The sequence below is a fragment of the Athene cunicularia genome (assembly GCF_003259725.1).
Source record: "Athene cunicularia isolate RWA chromosome 14 unlocalized genomic scaffold, athCun1 chr14_part1, whole genome shotgun sequence".
In the NCBI taxonomy this organism is placed as follows: Eukaryota; Metazoa; Chordata; class Aves; order Strigiformes; family Strigidae; genus Athene; species Athene cunicularia.
In genome coordinates, this window is record NW_020799118.1 from 10,484,733 (window position 1) to 10,499,204 (window position 14,472).

General features: G+C 48.8%; 1 protein-coding gene across 1 annotated transcript; it reads left to right on the forward strand.

Annotated features, from left to right (window-relative positions):
- The first annotated feature begins 3,877 nt into the window (after nucleotides 1-3,877).
- On the forward strand, nucleotides 3,878-9,841 carry CHST12 (carbohydrate sulfotransferase 12). Its single transcript, XM_026859236.1, has 2 exons — nucleotides 3,878-4,006; nucleotides 5,037-9,841. Exon 2 carries the CDS (start codon nucleotides 5,132-5,134, stop codon nucleotides 6,389-6,391), a length of 1,260 nt encoding a protein of 419 aa, XP_026715037.1. The 5' UTR covers nucleotides 3,878-4,006; nucleotides 5,037-5,131; the 3' UTR covers nucleotides 6,392-9,841.
- Nucleotides 9,842-14,472: the final 4,631 nt, after the last annotated feature.

The following is a 14,472-nucleotide window of genomic DNA, read 5'->3' on the forward strand; positions in this document are numbered from 1 at the left end:
TTCCACCCTGGAACGCTGGTTTCCCCCCGCGGCCGCCGGTGCTGGGCCTGAGGCTGGGTGACGGCCGGCGGGTGCAGCGGTCCCGGGTCGGTTTGCAGTTTTATGTCGCTTCTGGGCTCGGGAGCGGCTGCAAAAGCAAACCCGGGAAGCAGCCCCCTCGGCGGAGCCTTTGCACCGGCAGCGCAGCGTGGCTGCGAACGGTGCCTCACGGAGACGGCCCTTAGCGTGGTTAATCCCGCTTGAACTTCGTGCACGAAACTTCAGCGCGGAGCTGAGCTGCGTGCGGCGGAGAACCAGGGTTCGTTCACTCAGGGGTTCGCAAGGCGAGCGCGGGCGGTGCGGGAGGCAGGGGCTGGTTTCGGGCCCCTGTGTTAAGGCACAAACGCTCTGGGGTTTTGTTGGGCCGGGCTGTAGGCAGCGAGGCTCCGCTGAGACTCTTCCTGTGTTTGTAAGGCCGGGGATGATGGATGTGCTTCAGAGGTAAGGAACGAACAGGACATGCAGCGTTTTGAGAACTTCCTCCTGGAAATCTGAAAAATGTGGTTACTGAGACAGCTTCCAAGCATGGCTGTTAAATAAGAGGTGACCAGTGCTGCCAAGCCTGTACAAACCAGGCTTTGTGGCAGCGATGGGAGGCAAGGTGCTGGGATAACTACATAGATGAGGACATTCTTTTGCTCGTCTCTAGCATATACACGCTAATTTGGGGCAATGCAAGCCCGATTTTTTGCTTACACTGTGCATTTATACTAATGTAACTGCTGATGTCGTTACATGGGTTAAAGCTTCCCTGCTGTGCAAAGGGTGCTAGATTTTTAGAAAGATGGGGAGAAGCAGTTTGCTGAGTGATGGCTAAACACGTGAAACTTGTTGTTGGTACAGTGTCCATCTGCTTTGGCCCATGGGAGCTCATTCTCCTGCACCTGCAGGAGGTTAAATTTGTTCCACTTCTATAGAGCCTGCTTATTCCTGAAGTATAACTGGTAGCAGGTGCGTGCCATGATACGTGGTAAAGAAGTCTGTGTGGGTTGAGGGATTGTTGGTGAATGCAGCTGCCCCAAGGGAAATATTAATTTGAATTGGTTTGGTTTTTTTATGCTTTTAAAAGTTTTCATTCCACCTCTTTCCATCTTCAGAAGCAGATAAAGCCAAGCAAGCCATCTGAAATCCCATATCTTCTCACGTTAGAACAAATGGGTGCTGGAGGAGGTGAGCTGGTGCTTAGTGCCTGACCTGTGCCTTGAGCTTCCCCACGGGGAGTTAGGAGCAGTGAGAGAGGGACAAGCCTAGGGAAACACAGAGCAAGAAGAGATGGAATCTGCACCCAAGCCTTTGGATACACAGTCCCTTTGAAACCATCTCTGTCATAAAGAGGAGCTATTGTCCCCTGTCTCTGTAGCTGTGTATAAGGGCCTTATTTTCTGTAGGCCTTACTGCTCCAGTAAGTGAGCTGGAGCTACTTTCTTTTACAAAGAGATGCTGTGGGAGAATGTAGTCGTTACACAAAGCTGAGAGGAGAGGAAGAAAGAGACGGAAGTTACTTAAGCTGCTGTTTGCCCTGAGAGCAAACAGTTACAATCAGGCTCCTCCAAATCCCCGAGGAGCTGTATCTGCAATAGCTTTTGCAATAAGGGTGTTAGGGACACATCCTCCCTTTCTGGTTTTAAATGAAGGTTTGAGAGGTGGTTATTTGACATGGCAGCTTGTGATAAGAGAGGATGGGACCAGTGACCTCGGACTTCAGTGGCTTTCTTGGGCTTGGGATGGGGAGAAGAGTCCTTGGTTCACACCCAGACCAGGTTCAGGTTGGAGATGATCATGGGATGGCTGCTCAGGGGACTCTCTGGGATGATTATAGCACTTGGTCCGTTTCCCGGTTTGCCGGCATCATGTCACAGAAGCAGCTTTGTGTCGATCCTGGTGCACGTTCTTCTTGGCTGGTGGCTTTGGGTTAAACTTGAATGTAAATTCTTGGCTCCTCCTGGAGGCTTTTCCTTTTGATTCTGGCAAGGAGGATGGAGGCGCGTTCCCTCTGATGTGCACAGAGACCTGTAATTTGTGCTTTCAGTCTGCTGTCTCTTATGAAGTGCTCAGGAAGAGGATGTATTGTAGTCAACAGAGTAACTCTGTTTCCTGCAGCATTTTTCTTGTGAGGGGGAATTAAGCTGTGTTATTGCTCTTTTCCAGGGTTCCTCTCTGGCACTGATAGAGTTAATAGAAGTGGAGTCATTTCGATTCTGTGCTGCTTGCTGCTGTGTGTCTTGGAAAAGCCAAACGCTCTGGCAGGCCTTCGTGCTGTGTCCTGGAAAGCAGGCTCCAGCCCTTGGGGTGTGCTCAGTGAAGCTACATTATGGTGGGGGCTTTGACGAAGAGCCCTCCTGTTTGCCCGAGGAGTGTGTGTGCCACATGCAGTGTCTCTGCTGCTGCTGCTGAGAGGGTGATCTGTCCCTGCCGGGGTGGGACAGCTTTGCAGAAGTGCTAGCGGGCTACTGTGCTGCTGCCTGACCCTGCGGAAGCTGCTGTGTACAGGGATGGCAGAAAGGGATGCTCCATGCAGCTTTCTGGGGTTGCTGCATTCCAGCCAGCCTAAAGGTCTCAAGCAGTGTTGAAACCCAGTATGCAAGGGATTGTGTGTGCAGTGGACACCCTATTCATGCAGAATAGGAAGCAGTCCCTGCCCTGAACAGCTAACCACTCAAAAGCAAGAACAGATTCAGGCAAAATGCAAACCCAGAAGTGTGCCAAGCAGTAGGCTTGGCAGCGTCACTCCATTATCTTCTACTGTTGGACTGAGATGCTTGGCTTGAAGTGCTGACGCACATATGTAATTTGCCCCTTCTTCAACTCTGTGCTCATCTCTCTGGGTGTTTCTTCTTAGTTCTGCTCTCTCGTCAATCTTGACTACCTAAATGTAGAGAATTACTGCTGAGTAATACCTGCTTCTTGCTCCGCAGAGTGCAAAGTGTAATGTCTGCAGTTTCTTCAGCTCCTCTTCATGTGGAGAGTAAGAGCCTGGCCCCAGAAAACACAGTGTTTGGTGTTGCAGTGCAAAGCCACGTGTTAAGCTGCAGCTACACAGAATTTCTGGCTCTCCCTACTCCCAAAGTGTAAATAAATACACCAGGGTGGAAAAACCCTAAACCTTCAGTTCTGTGTTTTATGTCTTTTTGGACAAGCTGAGCCAATACTTTAATATGTAACCGTATCTGGTGTTGATCCTGTTTGTTACTAAATTCTGATCTAATGCTTTTGGTTTAGTGTTTGAAACCAGGACTTTATTATAAAGTCTGGCATCCCTGGGCAGTAAGCACAGCCGTGCAGATGGCTCCTAAGACAAGTCATTCAGTGCAAGGCTGCTGTCAGCTTCAAAGGTGCTGAGCATGTTTCCCCCCCCCGGGAATGTCACAGCTCAGCACTTCTGCATATCTGGCCTCTCGCATCCCTGTACTGGGTGGGGTTGGTGGCTTGTGAACTGGCTGGGGAGCAGCCTCTGTGTTTCCAGAGGAAGAGATCCCCTGTTTTCATTCTGAAAAGCTTTTCAGGGTAGCTTGCCCCAAAGGGGTTTTGTTTTCGGAGCTGGTGTTCATAGGGTTTGTTCTGAAGTTATTGAAGGAATGGGGATGTCTGCAGAAAGGGTGGCTCTGTTTTCTATCTGTAGGTGCTGTTCTGGGTTTATAATCAAGGGCTGGACTGTGCTTGGAGGGGAGGAGGAGATTGGGGTGGCTACTTTTTGCTTGTCTCTTCATGTTAAACCTTGCAGAAAAAGGCTGTAAAACAGCAAAATGGGGTTTCTCTCTCAAAATACCAGATAGCTGCTCCTCACTTTATTAGGTTTTTCTTCCTTGGCTTAGGCACTGGCTCCTTGATCACTTGGGGAGAGAGCAAGGCTGGTTTGCCAGCCTGCCTCTGTGAGGAGCCTCGGACCAGAAAACATGCAGCAGTGTGGGGAGATGGATCTCTCTTGAGCTTGCTGGTGGAAAGGGGCTGGGAGTCAGCAGGAAAGCAGGTGGCAGTGAAAAGGTGGGACTGGTTGAAGGAAAAAAACCCAAACCTGGTACACCCTCCAGAAAAGATCTGCGCTGCTTTTTTAACAGTGATTTTTCACCTGTCTTTGATCAAGAGCTGTTAGGGATGAACGTGATGGAAATACAAATTATATTCAACCAGGAAAAGAGGTCCTGACTCAAGAGAGTCCGGATGTGATTAACCAGAACATCCTTAATCTCAGAAATCATTCAGTTAAAAGTAATCATTCCTTTAGTTTTTTATTGATGTGTGGCTCTCATCGGGGCTGTGACCCTTTGGGGTTTTTGTAGAAAAACTATTTGTGTAATCTCTGTTCTTGACACATGAAGTAGCTGCCAAAAGAGGTCGTGGAGGTGACATCTATTGGGTACTATCACAACTTGGATAAGATGGTGCGTTCAGGTCAGTGATGTTTTCAGCAAGGTCTTGCTTTAGCCACTGAGGCAACACCATCTTCAGCTGTATATTTATGACTCCAAGAAGGTCTTCATTTTCAGCGCGGTGGTACAGAGGATCTTCATGGGGAGATGGCACCACAGTGTGATACTATAAGCTGATGGGTTGAACCCTCTTTTTCTGTTGTGTGTTAGATGTGTTTAAAAATCAAGGAGGTCTGAAACGTAGTTGGCTCTGTATACTTTGTGTATATAATTGTATTCTTTTAATACTCTTAAACTTCCCTCTGTAAACTCTTGGCCTGAAATATTGATATTTATTTTTTAAAAGAAACCAGAGCTTCTCTTGAAATCACATGACTCTAGAAGCTTGAGATTGATGAAAAAAAACATGATTGCTGTGGAATCTGGTAAAATCGCAACGTATTATACCTCCTTTTAGCCAGTCGCACTCTTTTCTTTGGGGTCTCTATGGGTACCTCAGACTCACACAGCTCTATCCACACCAGAACAGATGGTCAGCCCTGCCATGAGTCTTGATTACTCAAGGTCATTCTCTTTAAACCAGAGTGATTAAGGGTTCAACTAACTCTTTTTTTTCTGGTACCTTTCCAGGCTACTGGTCTGCAGCACCATGCTGGATCCCAAGCCTCACTCTGCAAGCCAGAGGTGAATCCAGGTGAAAGCCAGCTATCACAGTAGGTGTCAGGATGACCAAAGCACGGCTCCTCCGTCTCTCTGTGGTGCTGGTCTCCATCTTCATGATCCTCCTGATAATTGTGTACTGGGACAACGTGGGAACGGCTCACTTCTACCTGCATACGTCCTTCTCCAGGCCTCATTCCCCAGGAGGCATCCCTGGTATCGTGGCAGGTGAGGACTGGGAAGCCTTGCCAGATGTGGATGAGTTTTTGGCAAAGCTGCTTAGTTCAAGCCTGAAACAGAATAGCTCTATCCCCCGAAAGACAGAGCATCTACTTGTCCAGGGCTCCAGCAAGCCTGTGGTGAGCAATTTAGAGGAGAACGTGCGGGGCTATGACTGGTCTACACACAATGACAGAAAGAGCTTGGACCAAGAGAAACTGCAGATAGAGAGGCAGAGAACGTTGCGAGAGTTTTGTGCCAATTCCAGCTTCACTTTCCCCACCAAGGAGCGCTCCTTTGATGATATCCCAAACTACGAGCTCAACCACCTGATCGTGGATGACCGCCACGGCATCATCTACTGTTATGTGCCCAAGGTGGCCTGCACCAACTGGAAACGGGTGATGATTGTGCTAAGTGAGAGCCTGCTGGACCAGGGGGTGCCCTACCGGAACCCTTTGGATATCCCCCGGGAACACGTCCACAACACCAGCACCCACTTGACGTTCAACAAATTCTGGCGTCGTTATGGGAAGTTCTCCCGGCACCTCATGAAGATCAAACTGAAGAAATACACAAAGTTCCTCTTTGTACGAGACCCTTTTGTCCGCCTCATCTCTGCCTTTCGCAGCAAATTTGAGCTGGAGAATGAGGAGTTCTACCGGCGGTTTGCCATCCCCATGCTAAAGCTGTACTCCAACCATACCAACCTTCCCACCTCCGTTAGTGAGGCCTTCGGGGCAGGCCTCAAAGTATCCTTTTCTGACTTCATCCAGTACTTACTGGATCCCAGGACAGAGAAGATGGTCCCCTTCAATGAGCACTGGAGGCAGATTTACCGTCTGTGCCACCCGTGCCAGATAGACTATGATTTCATTGGGAAGCTGGAGACGCTGGATGAGGATGCTGCTTATCTATTGCAGCTCCTCAAAGTGGACAGGCTGCTTCGTTTCCCCCCCAGCTACCGGAACAGGACTGCCAGCAGCTGGGAAGATAACTGGTTTGCCAAAATCCCACTGGCTTGGAGGCAGCAGCTCTACAAGCTTTATGAAGCAGATTTTGTACTCTTTGGCTACCCCAAGCCAGAAAACTTGCTTAAAGACTAAAAGTGATTGGGTGGTGGGTGTGGGAGGGAACATCTGAAATACCAAAAATGTTAAAAGCCTCCTCATTTTTGCTCTTAACTCCTTTCCCCATACAAGTTGGTACAATGGAATATATTTTTTCTACCGCTTCCCCTTCTGTTTTTGCAATAATGCCAGAGTCCAGGGTATTCCAGCCAGCTGTGCATATGCAAAAAATGCCAGGATTTTTTGTTACCATTTGTTTTCTGTTTTTTAAAATGTCCCCATGTTTTGCAGTGGGCCGCTGCCCTTGGTCACTCTGCCAGCTGTGTCCTTCAGTAGCTTTTTATTAATACTTTTTAAAAATTAATATATTTAAGATATTTAATACGAAGTGTGTGTCGTGGCAAAGGAAGGGAAGGAATAAAAAAAAAAAAAGTAAAATTGAAACTCAAGAAATTACGCACCTGCCTCTGTGTGTTGTCTCAGGGCTGCTGTTTTGGAGGTCTGAGGTTTGCAGAGCACTTGGATCTCTTTGGGAGCTGGGTTTCAGTGCTGCTGCCTTCACTGGCCACGTCTGCTGGTGGTCAGGGCAGTTGGATGGGTCAGTGCCTGCCTGCCAAACAGCCCTGGAAAAATACTAGTGCTCCAGTGACGCGTGCTGCCAGGGTTGCAGGAAGGAAGTGGTGGTTGGGAGCAGTGACGCCAAGCCCCGCGCGGTGTTCCGGGACAGGCAGGTGACCATTGCAGTACCTCTGCACTGCTTCACCTTTCAGCAAAGTGGTGGTGGAACTCTGCTTTCCAAAAAGCTGCAGTTTCTTGGCCCCTGTTTATCTTGCTAGTGTGGAGCATCTTTCACATCCCGTTGCAAAACAATGCCTGAAGTTCTTGGGGGTTGTGGCCAACCTGGATGGGCAGAGCGTGCTCTCGGATGGACGTGCTGTCCAGAAGTTGGCATCCAGGCTTCACACAGCAGTAGCTGAGGCAGAAAGGCGGGTCACTGATTCGCAGCCGGCTGTGGCGTGCTGCTCCATGGCCTGGTCACTGCTGCGTACAGTGCAGGTCCCTTGGGAGCTGCTGTGTCCTCATTCCTGTGCGTGCTTTAAGGGGACGTGGCAGGGATGCAGATGCTTATCTCTGGAAGCAGATCTGAAAGGTTTCTTTCAGTCAGCAGGCGTCAAGGTGAACTCAAAGTTTGTTTGTTTTCAGAGTGCCAGCTACTGCTTGTGATGCTGCATCCTCATCCGCTGCCTTTCTGTTTATACCAAATGACTGATGCAGATTTAATCATCTGCCTTGCTGAGACCTGCTGCAGGAGGGATGGTTGCCCACTGTGCTGGGAGCCTGTGGGCTGCTTCCCAAAGGAAATTAATGCTTTAGAGAGACTTTTTGTGTCTCATCAGCTGAATCTGCTTCTCTTATTCTCTCTGAATAGCTCTGCAAAAACTGTCTGCTTTGCAGATTGAGCTTGCAACTCTGAAAGAGCTGAAATGCTTAATTATATTTCCCTGGGCTGTGGATGGTATCAGCGATTAAGGTTCAGGGTCAGGCCTTGGGAGGCAGCCTTATGTTTTGGGCAGACTTCTTTACATTGGCCTTTTACTCAGTTTCTCTCCAAGGCCATCAGCAGACGTGACTTCTCTCCTCTCTCCTTGCTTTCCCTATCTCTGTACACATACGTCTTCTTGGCATTGCATGCTCTTCCTAGCGAATGTACCGTGAAGCTTTTTAACCTATAAATGAAAGGTAATTGCTAGTAGTTATGCTCAAAACAAAGGATTTGTTTCTCATTGTATTCATGCCACTCTCCTGTAATTTCTGCAGAGATATTTGCAGTTTAAATGAGCCCGAGGCCATGATCAAGGTCTTGGTGCTTAGCTCTTCACAGCTTGAGGGAAAAAGGAAGTGTTTGTTTCTGAGTCATTATATAAACTAATAATAGAAAAGTGTTGATCTATTCAATTTTTTTCCAGTTACCAGCTAATTGCTGCAAAACAGAAAGATGTTGAGAATCTCATCTCCTGTAATGAGTAATCCCAGGAGTCTCTTGGTTCCTGCTACATTTACATTTCTTCAGGGTGGGTTTGTGTCGCCCTTTAGAGATACAGCATGGATGTTTTTGTCTCTTGTCTTTACAAAGCGTTTATTTATTTTCCCTCTTTTAATTTAAATTTAATTGATGTTTAGTATGTATAGACGTGGGTGGCTGGGACTGTAGTGCCGATGCTGTGCAAACTTCCTTCCAGCTGCTTTTCCTGCACCTCCTGATCTGGTTCTGCCTCTTCCTGCCCTTCCAACCTGTGCCTGGCCAGCGTATCCCATGGTGTCTGCCTCCTCAGCCGCAGTTGTCCTGTGATTCACAGCCATGACTTGTCCCAGGCAAGAGCCCAGCAGCCTCTTTTCAAGGTCACCAGCTGCCAGTCAGTCACCTGGGGCGGAGGAGGAACAGGTTGCAGAGTGTTACCATCATTTTTGGCAGCAAGGTCTTGGTTGTGTGACTGACAGAGAAGGTGCAAAATGGCTGCAAATCCTGCACAACAGCTGCTCCATGTGATGTGAGAGTGTGTCCTCTGCTTAGGACTGCCTTGAAATTTAACTGTAATAGAAGAAAAAGCCCTCCCTTCCCTTGCGGACATCGGTTAGAGGGGAGAGACTTTGAAAGCTCTGATTTCTCTCTTCTCTCTCCATCCAAAGCTGCATAAAGGGGGTAAATTCCAGTGTTATGTGCTAATACCACCCTGAATCACACTAGGGTCCAAAACACCCCGTGTGCAAGGTTCAGCAGGCTGCCTGCATCCCGAGGGCTTCATCAGCCTCCCGAAGAGCTGCAGTCAGGAGAACGTATGGATGGCATGAAGCCATTAGGGTTCTGTCTTTTGTACTTTGCCACTCACCCCGTGAAGTCCAGCCTTTGCTGACATATGAGATGTTTTAATATTTGTAGGCACATACCCAACCAGCACACTGGGTGTCATTGGCATTCTCCTCATTTCCCATTGCCACACTTCAAAGCACTTGCTGGGAGGAGCAGTAAAGCTCTGATGGAGAGGGCTCACTTTGCAGTGGATAGCTTCTGGGTTCCAAATAGCTTGTTCCTTGCTGGCCTTTTCTTTTGAAGCCTTCCTTCCCCACTGTTCCACCACTGTGAATGTATTGTTAAGAAGTCAAAGGGGATCCAGGCTGCGCTGAGCTTTGTGGTAAGACCACTGGGTTGCCAGAACTGAGATGTAGCCTCTGGCTTTGGGAATGTGCATTTTTTGTGGGTTTCTTGCTCTGTTCTGATGATGTAAAAGTGAGGGTGGGGGGGGAAGAAGGACAAAGAGTTCAACCAGCTATGCTTCCTTCCCCCCTGGTTTCCTAAAGGAGCTGGAATTTGGTATTTGACAAATAATGGCAGAATGATTGGAAAGGGCAGGCAGTATGCATCCGTGCTGGCTGGAAGTCAGAAGAGGGCTAAAAATCCTGAAATTTAGATGGTTACAATAGTGGTACTGATTTTATAAGGGGTGGAAAAATGCTTTGAAGCAGCCTATTTTTGTCTGAATAAACCTGACTCTGTCATTTCTTGCTCAGCCTGCAAAGTTACATCCTGTTCCCCTCCTGGCTTGCTGTTCCCTGGGGTTGACCACTTGGCCAAAGTCAGCACGAAGTCTCTAACCAGGCAGAACCGATGCGCAGATGCAAAAATAACCTGGGATTTGACCAAGATGTTTCCAACCGAGTAGAACTGAGACCATCTTTAGTGCTCACTCAGTGTTGCAGCCAAAGTCTTTACACAACCATTGAACAGATTCAGTCTCTTGCTGTTTGATGCCACATTCACTGCTACAGTGGGATGCGTGTGACCTGGCCCTGCAGCCCCTGCGTCCTCCAGGGAAGGCCTGACAGGCCTCAGAGCTCTTTGCTTTTTGAGCAGTGACATGGCTTTGCCAGGGTACAGAGCGTTCTTAATACATGGGTACCTTTGCATCTCAGTAGTTTTTGCCCTCAGCCTTAAAATCACTTGTGGTTTAGGGGGACAAAATTGTAGACTCTACCCAGGGATAACAAAAATTTGCCATGGGATAACGTGTGAGATGAAGTGCTTTGGCTGTGTGTTTTGCATCCCTCAAGGTGGCACTGGGAGGATGGAGGGCAGGGGATGAATGGCAGCATTGAAAGGGTGGCGAAGAAAAGCTAGTTTGTTCCTTCTTATGTAAGCGGGACCTTCGCAGCAGCCTGGGAAAGCCGGTGACTTGGCAGGGTGCTGCGTGGCTGTGGTGCAAAACGGTGCCAGGGAGGGTGCGGGGTGTGGCGACTTGCAAGCAAGTGGTGTTGCTTGAATTTAAGGGCTTGCCCATGTTGGTCTTGCTTGTAAACCCTCTAGTCAGGGGCAGGAGGGGGAAAAAGTCAAAAAAAAAAAAGCAGGATTTAATAAAATCATTGATATGTGGCTGTTTGGGGAAGAGATGGGGAGGATGGATGGTGCTGGGTCTGGAGCAGGCATAATGTAGCTCTTCTGCTCTGCTCTCTCCTTGATTAGATCATATCGGGGATCTCGCTTGGACTGTGGAGGGTGAGGTTTATTCTTGCAGGAGCTGGGTAGCATTTGGTCTGGGTGCTGCGGGGGAGCTGGGTGCCAGGATGGGAGCGGTGCTGGGCAGGGCTGGCCGAGCCTCTCGCTGCAGTCGCTGTGTCTGCACGGCACGGTGGGAGCCGGGGCCGTGCAGCCCTCCGCAGTGGCCCATCTGAAACCCATTTTCTGTTCTGGGATCTGACAAACGCTGCTGCTGCTCCCCCCAGCCTGGCTCCCGAAGCAGCAGGGGTCCGTCTCCTACACCCGCTGCCGGTGGCAATTCTCATCGCTGGTGCCCTGTGGAATGATTGAGCAAAGCACGACCAGAACCTGCACTCAAGCGGTTGCACTCAGCAGCTTTTACTTGTGCAACCTGCGTTGCAGGTAGCGCCCAGCCTTTGGGTCACAAAGGGCTGGAGTATGGGGGATGCAAATACATTAAAAAGTAAGTGACACCCCCTCCTCTTCTGTGCTGGCTCACTGCTGGAGATGGGAATCGGGCCCTGCTGTCTTTCCCTGCAGGACATGAAGCTCCTTTCCCTTTGTCCCTTCCCAGTGTCCCGCTATGTGCAGCATCACCAGTGTCCCCTCAGGCATCCCCATGTGCCGTGTTGCCTTCCCGAGGGGATGGCTGCAGCAGCCTGATGTCCCCACATCCCCACTTCGTCTTTGCTTTTTGTGGTTTTGCCTTGTTCAGGGATGGCTTAAAATTAAAAAAAAAAAAAAAAAAAAAAAAAAAATTGTGTAGCAGCTGGTTCCTGTCAGGAGAAATGAGAGATCAGCAGCTTGACCCTTGATGAGGAGGGAGTGAAATTTCTGTGCCAAAACCCTCTGGCTGTGGATTTGGGCACCCTGAGCCACACCCCCTTGAACTTGAGCCTTTCTTACTCTTTAATGCTCAGAAAACCCAGCTGCCTCCCCGAAGATGGTGTTTCCTTGCCTTGGGAGGCTTTGGGTTGCAGCCTCAGCTTTTCTTTTGTTTTGGCCTGGGGGGCAGCACCTGCCAGCAGTGGGGAGGGGGCGATGCATCTGTTTACCAGCATTGGGGTGCAAGGGTTTAGGCTCTCACCATTGACAGTCCAACAGATGTGGTGAATTTAGGAACAAACCTGACACTTGAGGCCCTGGAGGCCCCTTGAGAAAGCTGTTGTGATACTCAGTGGAAAGCAATCACCTTTCTGCAGGATTTTTTTGTTTCTTCGTGAACTTTCCCTGAGACTGGAAAATTAATTGCTGCCACAGAATACCAAAGGCTCTGGAAAGCCTCACGGAAGAAGGTGATTTAAACAAATAACCTATAGGTGCTAATGAAGAATGGTGCAGTAATTTTAGCAGACTGCCCCAGAGGGGAAGCAGGGCTCTTCAGCAGCCTTTGCTCTCCATTTATACCTTGAGACTATTGCTTTTTATTTCCTTGGCTTTTCAGGTGATGGTGTCCTTGCCATCTGGACCGTGAGGTTTGGACATTGCTAGTAGGGCCCATTGCGTTTGGAGAGAGACGGTGACCCCCAGGCTGTGGTGGAATGCGAAGCAGCAGGAGTTTCCCTTGCAGGGGCTGATGTGAATACAGGTGTTATAAACCCAGGCACTCATGCAGTGGACCATGTTCTCCTCCTTAAACCACAAAGCAGAGCTGAGGAGCATGTTTTTAATTAGCAGTGCTGCTAATTGTTTGCTGTAAGCCCTTCAGTGAGTTACTCAAACTGTCTTCTGTTTGTCCTTCATAAAGGGGGAGTAAGGGATACCTGGTTTTTGGAGGGCTCCTGGGCACAAGCTGTGTCCACGGGAGGTTTGGAGATCTCTGGGAGGAGCAGTGCCTTGGGTGGGAGTGTTGAAAGACAGGGCTGCAGTATTCAGCAACGAAACCCCTGCAAAACTTCCTCAGTTCAGATATTTCTTACCCACAGGGTGAGTCTGGAAGCTGTTGGCATGAAAACTGTGTCTACTGATTCAAGAAGTGCATACCTTTTGGAGAGTTCAAGGGCTTGTACGGCTCCATGGGTAAGACTCTACTATGGAAATGCACAGAGGTCACGACTTCCCATCCTGCTCTGTTTCCTTGCTGGCTTTCAGGCAGCTCGGGATGCAAAGGAGGTGCAGAGCCTACCATCCCTCTGAATAAAATGTCTTTATCTTGGAAAATGCTGGGCATCCTTGAGCAGAGGGTGCTCAGCCAGCTAAGATGGCAGTGAGCATTAGCAGGGCTGTTCCTTTTCGCCTAATGAAGGCGTTTGTAATTCTGTCTCAGGTTTTCATCCTCAGACTGTGCCAAATCCGAGTGTCAGACTGTATCAGTATCAAAATACTCCCAGTCCTGCCCAAACCATGCGTTAAACAAACGAGGGAGCCTTTTCCTGACCCACCAGGCAGTGCCTTCACAAATTCCATGTTTTATCCCCCAGGCAGATGGATCACACGCAGCTTTGGCAAAGCCACATTTTGTGGAAGAGAAGCTGCAGTTTCAGTGTTTATTTCTCTGTCACTGCAGGAATTCAAAATGGATGGAAGAAAATGCCATCGGAATTGACTTTTGTTTTGTTTGGACCCTGGACAGGTCTCTGTGGAAAACATGGGAGGAGTGCAGGGGACAGAGAAGAGCCAAGATGATGTGTCAAAAAGACAGCGGCAGCCAAAAGAGTGGTCAGCAGGGAGTGGAACAGAGCTGGGGATGTGTTTCTAAAGGACAAAAAGGGTGGGGGGAGTTGAGGGCATCTACAAACAAAATGGGGATGCTACAGAGTGGGTAAATGCTGAGATGAGCAAGAGGGGCTGCTGAGAAACCAAGTGCCATCTGCTGCAGCATGGAGACCTGCCCTGTTTGCTTTTCCAGGGGTTGGAGCAGGGGCCAAAGTAGAGGTGGAAAGAAATAATTTAATAATTAAGTGATGAAAGCTATCAGAATACAGTGGGCAAAATCCAAGGGGTTCTGATAAATGATGTAGGGTCAGATTATCTGATTATCCATTCATTACCTGATTATCTGTTCATCTTCATGAGTGGTGGTGGGACCTGTAGGCTTGAACCAAACAAATGGTCATTTAGAGGCAGACTAAAAATAGCAGTGGGCTAAGGTGCTCCTTGCCTGTGCTGGGAGAAGAAGGCTTGCAGCTTCACCAGCTGTTGGGCTCTGCGAGCAGGGCAATGTCCAGAGGATGGAAGTGCAGGAGAGATGGTGCCAGTGACCTTTCACATGCTATTGGGCACCTCTATCTGTTTCCAGTTTTTCTCTCTCTCAACCTTTGCATGCCTTATTGATTTCAGCCTCTGTATATTTTGGCTCTTGGGTAAATCAGAAGTATTTGTCACCTAGAATGATCATGCTGAGAGTATAAAGCTTTTTACAAAGCCTTTGGTGACCTTTAGCTAATGGGAAATCAATGAACTGAGTGTATATAAGCATTGCCTGAGTGCTGGGTAATGCTGTGCACCGTGGGGACCCACCTTGGCATAACATGGCTACCCAATAGTAGTCTGGGCATGCAGGTCTTCTGGATAAAGGTTCTTGCATCAGGTCAGGGTGGCATAGACTTGTATTTCTTGATTATCTTTACTTGTGTCATATATTGTG

What these genes read in the sequence shown, in the direction of transcription:
- CHST12 (XM_026859236.1), top strand. Translation starts at nt 5,132, where the DNA reads ATGACCAAAGCACGGCTCCTCCGTCTCTCTGTGGTGCTGGTCTCCATC.